Here is a 20,714-nt window from a genome sequence, read left to right as displayed (position 1 = left end):
TGCCCATGGTAGCCTCTCGCGGCTTGATCATGTCCTTGTCCCTGCGGCCTATGCTGGGAGAGTGGGAGAGGTGCGCCATCTGGCGCGGGGTATTTCAGATCACTCCCCGCTCCTGTTGCATTTTGATGTCTTCCCGAGGGGGGAGGGCAGGGTAGCTCCAATCAATGCATGGTACCTGCGCGACCCCACTATTCGTGCTGACTTGATTAAATCCTTGCAGCGGTATTTTGAGGAGAATGTGGGGTCTGTCCCTTCGGCTATCTCCCTGTGGGAAGCCTTTAAGACAGTTCTTAGAGGGGAGGCCCTCTCCTTTATCTCCCATGCCCGGAGGCGCGAGCAGGAGGAGGTGACCCGGGTGGAGGCCGAAATTACTGAACTAGAGGGTGACCTGGGGAGTGGGGTGACGGATGCCGCACTACATGTTCTACACCTTAAGCAGGCGGCCTATGGGGCCCTCGTCACGGAGGCGGCCAGGGGCCTCAGTAGAGAGCAACAGGGCCGACTGTATGATGTGGGTGATAAGGCTAGTAAATTGATTGCGTGGTTGGATAAAAAGGAGAGAGCGAATCGTGTGGTCCCGCTGATCGAGAGAATGGATGGTGTACGTGTCACCGAGCCAGAAGACATTGTCTCTTGTTTCGCGGATTATTTCCGCGAGGTGTATTCCCCGGTTTCTCCCTGCTCGGAGGAGGATTCCCGTGCCCTGCTTCGGGACATCGCACTGCCCTCCCTTTCGGTGGAGGACAGGGAGTCGTTGGAGGCTGCTCCCACCTCGGACGAAATTGCCCTTGCCATACGCTCGGTCGCATCTGGCAAGGCCATGGGCCCAAACGGCATCCCTATCGAGCTGTATAAGCTGCGACCGGATGTACTGGCACCCCACCTCCGCGCGATGTTCCTGGCGGCCCACCCGCGGGGCTCCCTCCCGCCGGACCAGCGCCTGGCTACAATCGTGGTGATCCACAAGGAGGGGAGACCCCGAGAACGGGTCACATCCTATAGGCCTATCTCGCTCTTGAATGCGGAGCCCAAAATCCTCGCCAAGGTGCTCGCCAACCGGCTGGTCGGCGTGGTGGGCGATCTGGTCCACCAAGACCAGTCCGGCTTTATACCCCATCGTAACACGGCCCTTAATCTGCGGCGCCTGCACGGGGTGCTCGCGCGTGTTCCGTTTGTGCGGGAGCCGGCCATCTTGGCGTCCTTAGACGCCACCATGGCGTTTGATACACTCGAGTGGCCATACATTTGGGCGATGCTGGTGAAATTTGGATTTGGACCGGGATTCATCAGCTGGGTCAAATTGTTGTATTCGGGCCCATTGGCGCAGGTGGTGGTGAATGGACGAGTCTCGGCCCCATTCGCTCTGGGACGGGGCACGCGACAGGGTTGCCCCTTGTCGCCTCTCCTGTTTGCACTGGCCTTGGAACCCCTGGCGGAGTGGCTGCGGTGGCACCCTTCCATCCGTGGTCTCCGTTGGACCCCCGAGTATGAGGACCGCGTGTCCCTATACGCTGACGATATCCTTTTGTACCTCGCCTCCCCGCGTAAATCACTGATTGTCCTGGTTGATGTTTTGCGCTCATTCGGCCGCAACTCAGGCCTTGTCATCAACTGGGCTAAATCATGTGTGTATGTGCTTTCCGGGGAGGCTCCCGTCCTCCCGCGGGACTGTCCGATCCAGATTGCCTCTCAGGGGTTTCGGTACCTGGGTATCTATATTACTCTGGACCCGGAGGCCCGCTACTAGCGGAATTTGCTTCCCCCCCTCCAGCGCTTGAAGGAGGACGTCGCGCGTTGGCGGCGCCTGCCGCTTTCGCCGCTCGGCCGGGCGGCATTGTTTAAGATGATGTCGTTGCCACGCTTCCTGTACGCTCTCCAGAACACTATGGACTTGGTCCCGGCGCGCTACTTCCGTGAGGTGGAGAGTCTACAGCGTCGCCTGTTTTGGGACGGGAGGCCGCGTATTGCCTTGGCGAAGTTGACGCTCCCATGGTACGACGGGGGGGGTTGCCCTCCCGGATATTAAACGGTATTACTGGGCCTCCCAGCTAGCTGCAATTAATCATGGCCTCTACGGGCCCGCCTTAAACCCGGCATTTGAAATGGACAAGATGCTCCTGCCTGGTGGCGACTACAATCGAGCGCTCTACTCTGGCGCGCCCGGCCCCCGCCTGACGGGACCTACGCGTGTCATGGTGCGAGTATGGCACGCGGCTAACGCAGCTATGGGGTGGAAGGACCGTTTGACCCGGGCGTCACCGCTATATGCGTCTGAGAGGTTGGGCTCCCTGTGGACCTCGAAGGGCTTCGAGAAGTGGGACACGATCGGCATCAGTACAGTGGGGGATCTCTGGACGAGGGGGGGATTTAAAACATTCGAGACGCTGCAGACGGAGTTTCAGCTGCAGGGCAGTGAATACTTTCGGTACCTGCAGGTCCGTCACGCACTGGGCTCCGTCTTCACAGACGTCGCCTCCATTCCGGAGTCTTCCCCCCTGGAGGATAGAGTGCTGGATGGCCATGTTCCGGACAGCACGATCTCCCTCATATACAAAAAACTGATTAATGATCGCTCGGGCTTGCTGACTGGCCTCCGCGAGGCCTGGGTTGCCGATGGGCTGGAGTTGGACGACGAGGACTGGATTTCCGCGGTGGCCTCTCCGAAGGAGGTGGCCATACCGGCTCGCCTTCGCTTCGTCCAGCTAAAGATCCTCCACCGGGTTTATATGACGGGGCCAAGGCTTCTGCGTATGGGCTATGCCGAGGATGGGCTGTGTAAGCGTGGGTGTGGTGCTATGGCGACTTTTTTGCATATTCTGTGGGAGTGCCCGAAGGTGGAGCGATTCTGGCGTGGTGTGCACGAGGTCCTGCGAGCGGTTACGCGTGTCGCGCTGTTGCCTGAAGCGAGGAGATGCTTGCTGAATGTGTGGGAACCAACTGACTACTCGGTTCCGCAGACACGATAGGTGACTCTGGGATATATGATAGCTAAGCGTGACATCGCGCAGCTGTGGGGATCCCAGAGGCCCCCGGCGGTGTCGGCCTGGAAAGAACACATGGATTGGTGCATGTTCCGAGAAAAGGTGGTGTATGTGGCGAGAGGTAAGCCTGGGGCGTGGGTGAAAGTTTGGGGCCCCTGGAACGCCTACCGCGGGGGTATTTGTGAGCCACCACTACTGCCGGCTGCTTCACCAGCTCCGTCCCCCTAGTTGACCCCCTCCCCCAGCCCCGGGCACAGGGTTCCCCAGTCCCTGATCTGTTCCCATTCCCCTCTTTAGATTCTTGTAGATGGTTGGGGTCCCCCACTTAAGGAGCACGTGCTGTCACTTCGGCTTGCGGGTTGCCTTGCGGGTGTGGTTTTTTGTGTTGTTGTGTTCTTATAAAATGAAACCGTATTGTGGGCACGGAGTCATGTGGCCCACGTCGTTGATACCTCCTGATTTACCTCTCTGCAACGCCAAGAGCCTTTTTGTATGTATGTCATATGCTCCTGTCACTCTAGCGGCCGGCCGGAAGGTTGTAGGCCCATACTTGTATATATTTGAGATTGCAATAAACGGTTTCAAACAACAACAACAACAAAAAAAAAAAAAAAAAAATATAACAGTGTTGCATATTTATTTTTTCTGAAACGCATAAGCTATAAAAACAGTACTGTGCAAATGTTGAATGCTAAACCTGACTTTTAATAGGATTTGGAAACATTTTGCAACAAGTTATGTATTATAGTGCTGTCACTGTTCCACACAGAGACAGGAACTTGAAGCTGTGTGTGTGTTTTATCTATTACACTGCAGCCTCCGATAAGATATAGTCCAGATCTTTGAAATAATGTAACCATTGATCAAATTTTTCGGACCTACTAGGTAACGGGTGTTAAAAGGCAAATTGGATAACGAGATTGGCAGATTAATCTATTCAATGGCTTAAAACAGTGCCGTACAATTACTTTCCGCTTACACGACAAATCTTGCAAGCATTTTAGGTAGCATTTATATCCGCTCTCCCTCCCAAATAGGTGAAATAAAGTTTAACTACAGCTGATGACTTGGCATTATGGACATCAACACCACCAATTGGTTCGCTTGGACTGCTAAATAACCTGCACATAAACAACACAGAAAACTTCACTATTGTGTATTTGCCTATAACAAAGAGCAAGCATTTTTGTAAAAAAATATATATATATCTGTCTTCAACACAACTCTGCTCCTCCACTCGACAAGAGCTCTACGGCACCAGAGAGAAAGTCCACAGGTCTTTTTAACCGAAAAGTGCTTTATTTAGTACACCATTAGTGCGAGCGTGGACGGTTAACACGTTTCGGTTTCTGCCTTCAACTAGACCATAGAGTCCCGCTGTCTAGAACATCCATTTAAAGTGACATTGTGCATACGATCCCTTGTTTGTTTCAATTTAAAAATAAACTAGACATTGATGACATTAATTCACAGTGTTTTTTTAATTCATAATTAGAAGTTGACTTGGACTTAACAATCATTTGGAACTTACAATAGTGCAAAATAAAACAATGAAGAATACACAAAAACTAACAGCCTTAAAATTTTAAATGTAATATACATAGGGAGGGAAATGGCACGGGTCTTGGCAGCCTTTAAAGGAAAAGTGCTTCCAATTAGGTTGTACGGCTCTGTCACAGTTGATAATGTTAACTCAATGATTTCAGAAGTAAACATGCTTGTAAAATTGTAAACCCGCTCCGGGACCGCATGCGGCCCTCATGAACTTTACATGCGGCACCCTGGTCTATAGTAGCACTGAGCTGCTGTTTACTCGACATTAAAAAAATGTTAAATAAACAGGCAATCGTGTATTTAAAGGTTAATTCAAGTGAAAAGGGAAGTAACTAGGCTGTCCTGCACTGCTTAGCTTTAGAAACGCCTACATTTTTAAAGACATCTTGCAGCAAATTTGCTAAAGTATGATTAAGTCTCTTCAACATTCAAAAAGTGTATTTAGTGTATTCAGTGAATTAAGAGTCGGATCAGTTATTATGGAAAATCTTTGGGTGGCCCCGGTTCCCTATTATTCATGAACAGGAGCACAGTTTATTAAATCAAACACAGGAGAAGGTTTTGTACAGTGGACACCCTCAAGTCATGTATTTCGACACCCTCCTATGTGCGATAATGAGGAAAAAGGAAGGAGAGAAATATAAAATAATTGCCTTGGACATGTATCTGGTCTCCTGACTGTTTTAGTTATGGCCCCAGCATCAAACTAATCAAGTGTGTGCACACAAGCCCAATCCTGTCCCGGACTATAAGAACGTGCAGGACTTGTCATGTGTCCTAGATGGATGCACCAAGCAATCCCTCATTTACTGGGAATGAACTACAGCCCTGATGTGCAGTTAGCATGTGGAGTGCTGCTGGCAGAATACAATGTATTGAGAATTATTAGGGTGACCAGACCTGTTCATATGAGTCAGGGAAGCGGAGGCCTACTAGCCCACTCATGAAAAGTTCAGCTTCTACGCACTTACCCAGTGCTTAGAGTGAACATTCTGACTGCATGTTAAGCAAGATGATGTGTGCAGCCTGCAAGGTCCACGCATGGAGTATGCGAGACAGAGTAATGGATGCTAGTGGGATCCATGTTGGATACCCTTGGCCTTGCATAAGCTGAAGGTGCTACCATTTCTGCAGCTAGAGGGACACGACCTAGCCACTAAAAAGAAGGGGAAAGAGACAGGCTTCCTTTAGATATACTTTATTAGCAAGGAGCTGTTGATTAGGCAACCTGAACACTGCCTTTTGGTGATTTTCAGAGATGAGAGGTGAGATTAGAGACTCTGAAAGAAAAGGAAGCCTTTTTGTGAAGCCTGCCCTTTTGTCTTTCCCCATTTACTTCTTCAGTTGTGCTAATGGCAGCCAGGTGCAGAAACCTCATGCATCTTTGCTTTGTGGTTCTGTTGTCGGTGGCCCAGAATGGAGGTGACCCTGCAGAGGGGGTGTCTGAAAAACAGCCTGGAAAGAACGCTTGAAAGGAGAACCACCCTTCACAGGTTCTACAAATTCAGATAGTGAATCCACAACTACAATCTGCCAGTTGTGTATAAAAGTGGTGTATAAACGTGGGACCCCAATAACCAGCATGACTACTTCTTCACCCTAATCTTGGAATGTCACACCCGTTGAAACAAAAATTGATCTCCAATATTCAGCTACTTTGCAAGTATTTCGGGCATAAAAAAACATTGAAGGTTTTACAGATTTTTTTACTAGTTATCTTTACTGTGCCATATCTATCTTTAACCCTTAATAATTAACTATTTTATATTTTTGTCAGCCAATGAACCCGTGGTTTACTGCACTTAGCCCCATTACCGCAGTAGTCAGCATCAAGCCAGACTAAAGAAAATTAAACTTTTAGTGAACAATATTTATTTAATTTGTATTTGCCTTTATTAGGTTTTTGCATGATCTCAGTTCAAGCCCTGTAAGATGGAGTCTGGTTTTAGAATGTGGTTAACTTATTGATTAACTTTCCAACTTTTCAAGCTTTTTTTAATCTTTGAGGTTTCTAAAAGAAGGAGGCCTCCTAAATAAATGTTCAAACTGTATTGTAATGAGGTCATGTCTTTTTAAGAATGTTTTTTTTAGTTTTGTGGGGAGAAAAGGTATTTTCATTTTAAATGTATTTCTGAAAACTTCTGCTCGGATTTAGTTGCAAAGGAGAGTACCCTGTCTGCAAAACTCTGTCCACTGCGCCCCCAATGGTCCCATCAAAAGAAAGCTTGTTTCAACAACCCAACATTGCAGGTGCCATCGAGGGAGGGCATTACCCCATGTGTCCTATTTAGGATGGGCAGTGTAATGTCCTTTTTTTTCTGTCTGTCATCAGAGAGACAGAAAAAACAATGACCCCCACACCCTGAGAGTAATGCCCCAGGGTGTGGGGTTATTAGTTTTTTGTTTTCCAGAAACCAAACCGTATTTTAGAAGTTTTTTTCTGAAAAACAAAAACATTTTAACGTTTTGGTGCACGGCCATCAGTACCGACAGCGGCCATCAAAAATGAAGACATGTTCACCAAACCTTTTATACCTGAAAGGCAACCACCATGATGACCACTGGGCTGGCGTCATCTTTGAATCTGGCAGACGCTACTCCATCAGAGTGGCAGGGGTAATGTTCTTTGGCACTCTGACGGCCGGAGTATCATCCACCAAACCCTAAATCAGGCCATATATCTTCAAGAGGGAATTGTTCAATTTACCACAGAGATGATTTTTCTAGTTTTCATAGGAGCTTGATAACTAATTCCTCTGAGTGCAGTCTGACAGGTAAGTGCTCTATCTCTGCAGATGTTTTGTTCCAGAAGTTTTTTAATTGGTTAATAGAAAATCTGCTTGGAAATATGCACATGAATACTTACAGTTAACAAAACAAATCAAGGCCCCAAGCCTTGCTCTAGCATACTGTTGCTTTACAGAGAATCTATTTCCAAAGTAAACACAAATAGGGAGCTTTCTGATTATTTTGATATAAACAAAAGTACTAGACAAGGATCCGCATGTTGCCTATAGTTTTCTATCTGGCATTGGAATCGCTGAGCACATACATTGGGTTGAAGTGTAGCATTACAGGGATAACGGCTGCTTCCAGGGAAAATTATTAATGTTCATTGATGATGTGTTATTTGTTACTAACATTAGCGATCCAACACGATCACTTAACTCCCTACTATTACTTGTATTGCATATTTAGGCCTCTACCTACATTAATTGGATAGAATCCAGCTTAATGCCTATTTCTAAAAGAGTTAAGTAAGCAGGAATACAATCATCTTCCATTTCTCCTCACACCACAAGATGATACCAATGCTCAACACATGAGAACAGAAGTTGGACAGATGCTTCTAAATGCATTTGCATATTAGGAAATTATGCACTTTCCAGTCGTTGACTGCTAAATCGCCCGCAGGGAGATGGATACCAGGGGCCTCTTTAGAAGTAGTGAGCTACCATGGTTAGAATGCCAGCACTCTGGAATTACCAGTACTGTGGAAATCAGTAATTGTTTAAGATACTCTCTTCAGTACAAGTTTTTTTCACAGGAAACAAATGTATAATAACTGTGGATAATGATGTTTATACAGAAATTTCAGCAGTTCTTTTTCCTAAATACTGACCCTATCCTAATTCACATTTCAGTAGGTTCTACCGAGTAAAATGAGAATGAGGAAATTCTTTATGGGAACATTTTTTTAAAGAAGCTTCATATTCCAGAGTTGAGTGGAAACTAGTGTTTACACCCAAATCAGATTTCCTGACTGCTTTTATTGAGCGGCTGGGTGGTCTTTTTATTTTCAGGTGAACAAGATTATAAAAATTCTTCAAATCAAAGACTACATATTTCACTCACCAGACGGCTTCCTCTTTTTATTTCTTTTTTCACATCCTCCAAGAGAAATCCTCCAAACGAATCAAAATCCGGTGTGCACTGACTGACAAGAGGCGGTGAAAATAACTGAGACATAAAAAACGATTTGTTTAAAATAGGATTTCATATTTTAGTGTTATACTTTTTGTTGTTCAACAGACTACTCAACAAAATTATGCAGTTGCCACTTTATGAATATAAAGCAACCCTAAATAAAAAAAGAAAATGTTACTTGCCTGTAACAAATGTTTTGTGTTTCAGACACTTCTAGATTCACATGCCGTGATTCTTTTCTACTGTGTTTGGGCTTGCCATATCTTGTTTATTGAATACCAACATTTTGGATATTTAACATAGACTTGGTCAGAATTGCATGTGGTAACACTCATTCAAAACTAACAATTCCCACATTGAACAATCAATTTTTTGATGGCATCCTCGGTGTCATTTTGTATTTAGTTAGGTGATGAATGTAAAGCTAAGAAGTATAGGGGAAAAAACTAATACGGAGCTAGCCCTTCTCTTCATCAGGAAGGTGGGAGGGTCACAACTAAATATGTAATAGACTCAAAAAAACTAAACTAGTTGCAGGTATGTAAACTATTATCTTCCTTCAGCATAAAATCTGTCCCGGACTTATTTGATGAGTAGCACTAAATTATGCTCCTTACTACAAGGGGTTTTGTATCACTAGGCAGTAACGGGAGAATCTGCCGAAGTACGCGCAGCAAGGAGAAGCAGACACTAGCTATTTTATTAGCCTGTGACTCCCTCTGGAGGTTATCATCTACCAAGACCCCCAGATTACGCACAGTTGTAACTGGTGCCAGAGGTTCGTCCTCGGGGATAAGTCTAAACTCCAATGGAAGATGCGGAGGCATTCTAGTGGTAGAACAGTATATCACCTCTGTTTTTCCCCCATTGAATTGCAGGGAGTTCTTCCTGAGCCAGCAACAGTCTGACGCATACATTCCTGGAATACAGCCATAGACACCGCCTGTTTCCCTTCCAGGGAAAACACCAATTGTGTGTCATCAGCGTAGTTGATCACATCAATTCCAAAAGACTTAATAACAGGAATCAAGGGACGCAGGTAAATATTAAACAAGATGGGGCTGATCGCAGAGCCCTGCGGCACCCCGTAGCGCACCGGGGACTTGCTAGAGGTGAACGGTGTCCTAGTCACAACCGGTTACCTCCCTGATAAATAAGACTTCAGCCACTTCAAAGCCTGCCCTTTCACTTCTATCTTTTCCAGCCTTTCCACCAGTACCGTATAGCTCACCGTGTCGAATGCGGCCGACATATCCAGTAGTACTAACACAGAAGGTTTTCCATTGTCGGCACGCATTCGTAGGTTGTCCATTACGGTTGCCAGAGCTGTTTCAGTACCTTGGGCTGGACGAAAGCAAAACTGGTCCCTATCCAGCAGATGGTTAACCTCCAGATAGCAAGATAAAGTTTTGCTAACTGCTTTTTCCAGAATTTTAACCGGGTATGGCAGGAGGGAGATGGGTCTGAAATTGGCTGGAACTGTCGGGTCCAGGGAGGATTTCTTAAGCAGGGGGGTCACCACTGATTGCTTCCATGCCTCTGGAACCACTCCTTCTTCCAGAGACTGACAGCAAATCTGCCTCAGCCAGGGGAAGATTTCATGCCTAAACTCCTTCCAAATCCTGTGTGGAAGAGGGTCTAGGGGCGATCCCGAGGAAACACTTTGGGCCACGCTATTTAAAAAGTCCTCCGTAAGAGGCTGAAAGTTCTCCAGGGAAGTTTCTACCCGAAAATCTCCGCCTAGCAACTGAGGATAATCATCCTGACCGCTGATATTTCTTGAATCAAGACCTCCAACAATTTTGGAGATCTTTTCATTGAAATGGGTAGCGATCTCATCGCAAAGTTTTTGCGATGCGACCACCTTATTGCTCGTACTGGCAGGACTAGAGAGGTCCCTAAAGATCTTAAAAAGTGCTCTCGTACTGTTAGGCGCTTGCAGAATAGACTTGTCATAGAAATCTGCTTTTGACCTGGAGATAGACTCATTATACCTGGCCTGTGCCAACTTTAATTCTTTCTTATCCAGCTCTAAATAAAACCGTCTCCATTTCCTCTCAGCCTTCTTGCATGTAGCCCGCATTAATTTCAGCTCCTCACTATACCAAGGGGCTGAACCTTTCCTCATATTCTTAATTCTTTTTACTGGGGCTAGCAAGCCCAGTGTTCCAGTTATGTAATTGCAATATGTTTGATAATTATTTCCACTGAGTCGTTAGGGGCGAAGAGGTTCTGATTCGGGTCTGTTCTTTTTCCTATTACCTTGGTCCACTCTCTACCCTTTCGGTAAGTTACTGACTGATTATTATTGTACACTGGACCAGGCAACATAATCCTAAAATGGATTAGAAAATGATCAGTCCAGCTTTGAGGCAAAATAGCAACCACCTCTGTCTCGGTCTAATTGGCGAACAGGAGATCTAAAGCATGCCCTCCTTGATGGGTTGGCTGTTGCACCAATTGGTACAGACTGAGATTCTCACACGTTTGCCTTAGATCTCTCAAATGGTTGCCTAGGTTCCCGTTGTCCCATAAGTTAAAATCACTCAATAAAATCATTCTTGAATGTGTTAGGGTCAGGTTGGTAATAGTGTCAAGTAATGCTTGATATTGGGTATCTAAACCTGGAGGTCTATAGCAGACCATCCCAGTTAGTAGCCTACCTTTGGCCTCTTGCAATGAAAAACCCAATAGTTCGATCCCCGCAACACCATCTACCCCTAGTGGTGCAAAGACACATTTTTCTTTAAAAATCACCCCAACCCCTCCTCCTCTCCCCGCAGCCCTTGGTTTATGGAACATTTTATAGCCATCTGGGCAAGCAAAGCCCATTTGTATGGGGGAATCAACGTTAGTCCATGTCTCTGTAAGGAAATGGGCGTCCAAGTCCATGTCATCTAACATATTAGATATCTCTTGATAATGCTTCATGAGAGACCTGCTGTTAATCAAACCACAGTTTAAAATGTTTTTATCATGAACAAGAGCATCTTGGTGTTCCCGATTACATCGAGCGGCAGTAGAACAAGACACTAGTAGCTGGTGACTACACAAAATGCCTTCCATGGAGACATGGAGTCTCAAACAGACAGCGCGTGATAGAGAGTATTTTAGAAGCCTAGGTATTATGTGCTAGTCTGCGTGGAAAAGTACGTAGGGCAGCTTGTTGTTTTTCTCTCTCTCTGTCTCTCTGTCTCTCTGTCTCTCTCCCTCCCTCTCTCTCTCCCTCTCTCTCTCCCTCCCTCTCTCTCCCTCTATCTCCCTCCCTCCCTCCCTCCTTCCCTCCTTCCCTCCTTCCCTCCTTCCCTCCCTCCATGAGACAACTGGTTGGGCTCGCTTTAGTCATTCATTTCACAGAATGCTGTGAATATGTTCTTGAATAAATAGACACAAAGCGCCTCACCATTGCAAGTCTAATTGGCTATTAAGTAATACTGTTTGAAGGGGGTCGTGGCCGACTGCCAAACATGGCGGCCACCTTTTAGCTGAGCTCCGGACCCGGGCTCAAAGATCCTGAAACTTCATTGCCACACGTCGCACAGAGGGGCCCCATGCAGCATGTCCTGGTGGAGCAAGGTGGTGTTGACGATCGTACCCGCTTTCCGGCCTGCTGCCACCCACCTTTCGCGACCTACAAGGTCCGGAGCCCGTACGTTGGCGGAGAGGGAAAGACGGGCCCAGAGCCGCGAGCTTGCTGCGCTGCATGGCGAAAGACCCTGAATGGGGGCCCACTGCGGAGGAGGTCCCGTGTGAGCTCCCCACCGATTGAGGAAGACAATCCCTGCTGCTGAGAATCCTGCGGAGCAGACCGGGCCACGGCGGTGAGTGCGAATGCGCCCCATGGGTAGGCCCCGGGGCTTGAATCATGCAAGGCCTGAGGAAGCTGTGCGGCCTGCGATCGGAACATAGAAGGGCCCACTCACGCAATTGGGAACAGCACAGCCAGAGGGGCACGAAGAACTGTTGGTGTCCTGAGGGGGGAAGAGAGGAGACGAAAATAAATACGGACAATGCCAGAGGGTGCAGATACTGCGTCATTAATCTCAGCGGCGGGCCTGATCAATGGAGGGGAGATGGCCTGATTGTGTGGCGGGCTGGGAGCCCCTGCCGCGACTGAGAAGGAAGAGTGCAGTGCACAGGACCCGACATAGGTACCTGCAATCGGGAGCGTGGGCCTACTACATGGGGTCATTGCGGGCTGGGAAGCCCTGGAAAAGACACCTGCGAAACAGCTCCAGCAGACCCTGATGGTCTGTAGTGTGCCCCAGGAAAATCGTATTGCTGCACAGTGCGCCTCGGAAGACGATTGGCTCTACAACGCCCACATCTACAGCGCACCATAGATCGAGCCGATACCAGCACCAAGTGACCGCCCTGTATGAGTTCGATAAACAGCTGTGTCCCCCCTCCGCGTGGCTGCGACAAACGCTAGAAAGGCCGCCGCTGGCGACCTGACACTGAGGCACACCGGACCTGCTGCCCCCCCTCCAACACGGCGAGGCAGCTCATCACTTAGCCCACACGGCCAGGACGGCGGTGATGGGCCGTAATAAAGGAAAGCAGCAAGACGCTGGCCCCAGTGTTTACCCCACAATGGAGCAAGCGGAATTTGGCAAAACATCACAGGTGCCCAGCTGTATACCACCTACAAATGAAGCAGAGCCCATGGATAAACTGGATCTTATTCTTCAGGAGTTACGGGACTTCAGAAATGCCATTGAACAGCAAATTGGCGCCCTCACAACCGGTTTCACGTTGCTCAAAGCGGACCATGCAAAGCTAGCCGATAAGGTGAAGGATAACACCATGGCACTGGCAGAACTGTCTCCACAACAAGCCCAGAACACAACCCACATAATACAACAGCTCCAGAAACAAGTCAATACCCTGATAGACCGAGTTGAAGAAGCGGAAGAGAGAACAAGACCGAATAACGTACGTGTTATTGGGCTGCCTGAACGCTGTGAAGGGATGGATTCAGCCTGATATATGGAGCAGTGGTTCCGAGAACATGTCACCTCGGAGGGCCTCTCTGCTCAGTACTGCGTGGAATGAGCGCATTGGATACCCACTGGTCAGCCTAAACCGGGTGCTCCCCCTCGGCCCCTTATCGTCCAACTGTTAAACTATAGGGACCGAGACACGCTACTACAAAAAGCGCAGGAGCTGAATCAGATAAAGTTTGAGATTAGCAGAATATCGCTATACCCGGATTACACACTCATGGTGCAGAGACAGCGCTCCTCCTTCATGGCAGTTAAAAAGAAACTGAGAGACCTGAATCTAAAGTATGCACTACTCTTCCCGGCCCGACTGAAAATTATTCATGACCGCAAAACACATTTCTTCGAGAGCCCGGAAGACGCTGAGGAATGGTTGGAGGTGACGGAACCTACAGTGAGTGGGGATAACGCCTCCCAGAGCACACAGCATAGCTTCAATCAAATGGAACCAACTGGCAACCGCCAGAGCAGACAGATACGCAGGAACTCTCGTCGGACCAACCCGACGGCACAGCAGAAGCAGCAGAGCAAGAAGCAGGCGCTTATAGCAGCTGCTACATTTTGACAGACTGCAATAATCGAGGATTCAGCCTCCTCTGAGGACAACTTGAACAGGTCGGACTCTGAGGGCAGTGTGGCCCTGTTTCCCATAGTGACCCCACAAACGGTGGATGGATTGTTTGGGTGACTGCCGTAAGACACTGCTGCTTAAGGACCTTCCTCTGCTATTGATATCATATCCTTTTCCTAAATTACGATGCAGCGAAGTGTGTGTACATTTTTCCCCGAGCCCGGGGTTCCGTTCTGACGGAGCTCTATAGTATATTGGAGTGCGGTCTGCACCCCATGGGTGGCATTGGCAATGTCCCCCAATCTGCAAATGCCGTTGTTGTACAGGGCATAGTTTTATTTGCCATGTTTAGTTGCATGGACCGGTATAGTTCCTTGACCGGACCGAGTATTGGGAGTTCAGGGGAGGGATACAGTCCTATTAATTTGATTAATATGAGGCGGCTTATAACTAGCATATATACGGTACGGCCTGTCCTTAGGGCCAACATAGTATTGCAATGCATACACTCAGCACGCATAACATAATAACGTGGAATGTTAGAGGATTGGGTTCAGTGCAGAAACATCATAGAATACACGCTCAATTGCTGCGACGTAAAGCACAAATAGTGTACTTACAAGAATCCCACATTTTGGGAACAGGAGGCAGTGAAGATTCGTAAGAAATGGAGGGGGCAGGTTTTCTCGACTAGCTACTCTGGATATGCGCGTGGTGTCACCATATGGCCCAGGCATGGAGTGCCTTTTAAATCCTTAGAACAAAGAGTTGATAAACAGGGACGCTATATTTTTATACAAGGGTCACTTGATGGTCAACAAGTAGTGTTGGGTAGCACATATGCGCCAAATATTGAGCAGGAACGATTTCTAATTACCCCGAACCTAGCATAAGCAGGCTGGGAGATGCATCCCTGGATTATACGCGGGGATTGTAACACAATCATGGATATTGCATTAGACAAGTCCCATCCCCCTCTGAACGGTGCAGGCGTGATTAAGCAGACGAAGGCACTTTGCAGTTGGGCATTATGCAATGTATGGGGGATGCGACACCCAACACACAGGGAATACTCGTTGTACTCCCCGGTCCATATGCTACATACAAGAATAGATAGAATCTATTGCTCAAACACGATTGCGATGCAGATCACACATGCTACGTATCTAGCGAAAACCTTTCAGGACCATAATCCACTAGAGATAACAGTCACGTGGGGCAGGTTACCTACTCCGGTACCTACCTGGAGACTATGGCCACAGTTGCTAGAAGGCACAGTGTTCCGTACTGCCATGGCCGACACTATTGTGCATTATTTTGCAGAAAATAGTAATACAGCTTTTAATGGTCTAATTGAATGGGACGCCTTTAAGGTGGTCACACGCGGTAGGGCTATCTGCGCGACAGTGGGAGCTAGGCAGGAAGTTCATAAGTCCCTTACAGAAACAGACCGCAAGATGGATAGGTTGGAACAGGAAGCCACACATGTCAGGGAGAAATAGGCACCACTCCAGGAAGTCTGCATCCAACACGCGGAATTGTTTGAATCTCTTTGAATCTTAGACCACCAACGGTACACGCAGAAGTGTCATTCTGAGGCGGACAAATCGGGGGCATAGTTAGCAAAATTACTACGTGACGATCCCCCTGCCATTGTAATTAACGAAATCACTACCCTGGCAGGTGTCAAAGCACATACCCAAAACGACATTAATGCGGCCTTTTGCCAATACTATGCTACATTGTACAGCAAACCTACAGACAGTGAGGGCACGCAAATAGACGACCTCTTACACGCATTGCCATACCCACAACCAACTGCAACAGCCCTGAAAGACTTGTCAGGCCCTGTTACCAAAGCAGAAATCAAGATAGCGATTAAAGGGCTCCCTCGTAATAAAACCCCTGGGCTGGACGGGTTAACTGCAGAATTTTATGATACTTTCATGGACTCTCTCCTGCCCAACTTAGAGCTCTTATACAACACGGCGATGGCGGAGGGAACACTGCCACTCACCACGGCACACGCATTGGTGGTCTCTCTCCCGAAACTGGGGAGAGATCCCACTGACATGGCAAGCTATTGCCCACTATCATTGCTAGCAACGGAATACAAAATACTTAGTAAAGTACTGGCAAATAGGCTCCTGCCCATCCTGAATAAGTTGATACACATAGACCAAACTGGCTTTTTGCCGGCCCAGAGCACGTCCTTGAATACCAGGAGACTACACTAACTCATGGCAGCCGCTCCAGCACGTTACACTCATGCGGGCTGTATATCACTGGCTCTACGCCAAGCGTTTGATACGCTAAATTGGGAAAACATGTTCAAGGCACTAGCGAAATTTGGGTTGCCGGATGATTATATTAAATGGCTCAGTCTGCTGTATGATGCCCCCACTGCTCATGTCCGTACCGGAGGTCACATATAAGCTGAATATCCGATATTTAGAGGGACGAGGCAAGGATACCCACTCTCACCACTCCTGTTTATATTGGCATTGGAACCCTAGGCTCTCAAGCTGCGTGTAGACGCACAGGAGATGGGCATTCCGATCGGGCCCACCATGCATCTCTTCTCTGATTACGTGGACAACATTATTCTTTACATTAGAGACCTTCGGTCGGATTTAGCCCCTCTGTCTGAGATATTTGCCATGTTCGAACACATATCGGGCCTGGCTATTAACCCAACAAAGTCACACGCCTTTTTTTCCATGAGCATCCCTCACCCACGGATATCTTATTTGGGCCCACAGTATTACAGGTGGCTCCGCACACGTTTAAATATCTGGGTATACATGTATATCGGACGCCCACCGATATGTTGGACGGCAACCTAAATAGAGCAATTCGCGCTTTACGCTATAGCATTTCCTTTTGGACCACATTACCGCTATCGGTAATAGGAAGAGTGGCTATAACGAAAATGGTGGTCCTCCCACGATTGATTTACTACTTTACAAACCTACCGGTGCTGCTCCCACAGAATACTTTTAAACTCTTAAATACCATGCTTATTGACCTAATCTGGGGGCCCGGCAGACGGAGGATTAGCCACCAAAAGCTCCAACTTGGTACGGATAGAGGAGGCCTGGGAGTGCCGGACCTCAGAGCATATTACTATGCCTGCCAATTACAGTTGCTGTCCTTTTGGACGGCCGGGTGTAATTTGCAAGAAATAGGGTACACCGAGCGTGATATCACAAGAGGAGCCTTGCATTCACTGTTATTGCGGTGTTGTAACCCCCCCAGCATCTTCCTCCCCTGCTGAACACGGCGCTACAGTGTTGGAAAGCGGCACTACACTACACATGCCCACACCCTGCCTACGCAGGTAACATCCCCTTATTGTGAACACCACTGGCGACTGGACGAATAACGAAGCGCACTATCGCTCCCTGGCTAGAAGTAGGAGTTAGCACGGTGTCGGACTTGTTTCATGATGGACAGCTACTGGATTATGGTAATTTTGTTAGAGAGACAGGGGTGCCAGATCACTTGTATGTATTGCATGCCGCGATTATACAATATGTAAAAACACATTGGGCCCCACACCGGCAGGAGCCTCCTACGCATGACTTGGTTAAAGCACTTTATTATATGGGCAGGGGTAGGCACTTAATTAAATGGTTGTATGTAGGGATCCATGCCCATGCGGGGATAGCCCTCACTACGCTACGAAATACATGGTTGGGCGATATAGGGCGGGCTCTAGAAGACAAAGAATGGGAGAAAATCATAGAACACCCTAAGAAAATAACAAGAAACGCAAAATTCAAACACATCCAAACCATGATACTTCACAGGGCCCATCTTACCCCCCATAGACTGGACAAAATGTTACCGCAAACGCAACACCAATGCCCGAGATGCCACTGGGAGGGAGCCGACCTAGCTCACATGGTATGGTCCTGCCCACACCAAAGGGGGTTTTGGGACCATGTCAGACGATATACACATGTAGCCACACAAAGGGACATAACCAATACCATCGAAGAATGCATCTTGGGCCTCCATAAGTCCTCCTCTAAACACAAAGTACAATATAGGTTCGTGAACCTGTCGCTGATCCTAGCAATAAGGGCCATCACCATGCGGTGGAAATCCAAGAAACTACCCTCTGCACAGACGTGGCAAAGTGAACTGATTCCCTGGGGCAGTGCAGAAAGTGCGGCCATATGACGGGGGGAGGCCAAGGGATTATGTACAACCCAGATAGCGCTGGAGTGGGATGTCATGCTAGAGACCCTTAAAGCGCAAGAATTAGACTTTGTAGACACCCACAACGGCTCGCAATAAAGAATGTAGAACTCCAAACCCACCTTGAAAGTGACAATCATAGATGCAAGGATGCGACCCATTGAACAGGTGTCTTTGTCAATGTAATTCAAAGATAAATATGCTGTTGTTTCTTATGGTGCTGTAGTATACCAAGCCTAGATAATAGGTGTTCTCGGATGCTTCTCTACGAGGATAAAAGGACTAGAGGGAGGGGGGATAAGTTGGGGATCTTTTGTTTTACTGCAGACAAAGACGTGATGGGTTGAGGTCACTTACCTGGTTTGGAGGTTATGCATATTTGTAAAGTGTTAAGCGGCATTTACCTGTGACCTTGTTGATCATTTATGGTGGGAGCAAAATGTACGAGATGGCATCACCTGACTTCTTATCTTCCACGCAGCAGAACTCACTGTAGTAATGATACGGATTGTACCATCCCACATGTCTATTGTACTGCATTAGTCATAATATGTAAAACGAAAATTACTAATAAAATGTGTTAAAGTAATACTGTTTGAACAAATTGTTAGAATTAACAAAATGAATAAATAAATACGCCATGTTACTGCCCATCCTGTCTGTAAACTGATGTAATATGGAAGTAGAGAAGAATGAAAGGATGGGTAGAATAGACTGATGTTTCCTTATTTGACCTTTAAGGGGAACTATATGTGGGTAGTTTTTGTTCCAAAATTCCCAGGTAGCAACACCATTATTGTTGAGGTTACTACAGCACTACATAAGTCGCAGAGGCATCACGAGTCCCTCATTAGTTAATCCATATAATCAAGCGGACAACCCTTGCTAGAGCTGGTGAATAGGTTTCTCCTCTGAATATGATATTACATGGTCCAGATCGTGAAAAGTATGATCCATATGGGTCACAATGCTAGGAAAGAAGCCCATATGCCCTTAGCACACATTTTTAAGAATAAAATGTTCTTTGCTTGTTTTCTTGTCTGGCACAAACAAGTTCTGCTGGAAAATTCATGTGCCTACTAGGTTATGTTTAATTAATTAGTTATTCATGTAATATGGATCTCTGTTACATTCACAGTTTTAGAGTTTCCCACTACATCTATAATATGAGAGCATGGTCATAAGTGAAACATATAGTTGTTTTTACGTAAGGAAAATAATTCTAGAAGTGCCCACAGTCCTGTACAGTAGTGAAAAAATCACAAGTAGAAGAAGCGTTGTAAACTATAGGATTTATGGAACACAAGCTTGCTAACACAAGAAACACCAAAAAATAGTTGTTTTGTAAGGATTCAGAGTATGTAAATGAATACAGATTTTCCCGGCTGCTTGGGATTGGGAGAGAAAAATTAAGTTTACCCTTGCCAGTTCACTAAAAGTTCCTTTTATACTCACTAATAGGTCCAGGGTCTTTTTTACTCTCAGATAGATGAAGTGGTTCTTGGGCGTCCTGCTAATGTATGGGGTGCCCCGAGACTAAAGACGTTTTCTGAAATAGAGTATCCTCTCTGTTGATAGATTATGTGTATGCCTTGTCTAAACGATCTTTGTTCTGTTCACCAATAGATATCTGCTGCCTTACAACCATTGCCAGAGGGGCCCGGACATCAGATCCAGCCTGGGGAGTCAGCGCCAGTCCAGCTTGGGGCAGAGGTAAAGGGAACCAGCACAGGCGTTGCTGGCAACTATAACAGCGGTGAAGGTGGAAGAAGGGAAGAAGTGTGTACCCCTACCACTGTCTTGGGTGAAAGATGGGGTCACAAATCAGGATGGAGAGCAGATTCCTTTTTTCCTGATGCCCAGCTGAGAGAGGCACAGACCGACAAGGACGGCAAAGAGGCTTTGCTTGAGGTGACCCCCTCTGAAACAAGGGTTGCTTCAGATACTTCAGCATCAGGCCTCTGAGTCCTGGTCCCCAAGTGAATGCAAGTCTGCACCTCTGTTTGTTGATCAAGAGGCGCCTGGGCACACTAGGTACAATCCGTGGCCCTGACGAAAAAGCAGTGCGCCAGTGGAGCATTACAGGAGTTAGGGAAGGACTTGAGTTCAGGGTACAGGTGCTGTGCCTTTGGTGCGTGTTAAATTAGAGTGGAAAATACTGGTGCACTGCCTGAGACACTGGACAGGATCGCTGAGGGTATTTGCCCTGGAGGGCGATTGCCCTATCCTGAAAGAGTATTTTCCCTCAGCCTGGGCAGTGATTGTTTTTCCTGGGTTGCAAGTTGTGCAGCTGTGAACATTTGATGAACGATAAGCACCTGCCTGTGAGGCTAAGACGGACACAGGGAGAAGACTCCCCTCTGGACGGTTGTACAGCGGCTTCAATTCCCCAAGTGTTTTTTTGTTGGCAATGTACCCCTTAGGTCATCCCATTTTTGAGGAGGAGCTGCCCTTTGTGGCTCCTAGTCCTAA

The 20,714-nt window shown here is 47.2% G+C and overlaps 1 protein-coding gene across 5 annotated transcripts in view; it reads right to left on the bottom strand.

Moving 5' to 3' along the window:
* PHF11 (PHD finger protein 11) overlaps positions 1–20,714 on the bottom strand; it is a 438,587-nt gene that overhangs the window by 374,546 nt on the left and 43,327 nt on the right. For all 5 annotated transcript variants that reach the window (XM_085621915.1, XM_085621916.1, XM_085621912.1 and 2 more), the window contains exon 2: positions 8,391–8,495. In XM_085621915.1, the coding sequence (XP_085478041.1) occupies positions 8,391–8,495 (105 nt within the window). The remainder of the gene's footprint in view (positions 1–8,390; positions 8,496–20,714) is intronic.

The sequence above is a fragment of the Triturus cristatus genome, chromosome 8 (genome assembly GCF_964204655.1).
Source record: "Triturus cristatus chromosome 8, aTriCri1.1, whole genome shotgun sequence".
NCBI lineage: Eukaryota > Metazoa > Chordata > Amphibia > Caudata > Salamandridae > Triturus > Triturus cristatus.
The sequence above is the reverse complement of the archived record's forward strand: the minus strand, read 5'-3'. Positions and strand labels throughout refer to the sequence as shown.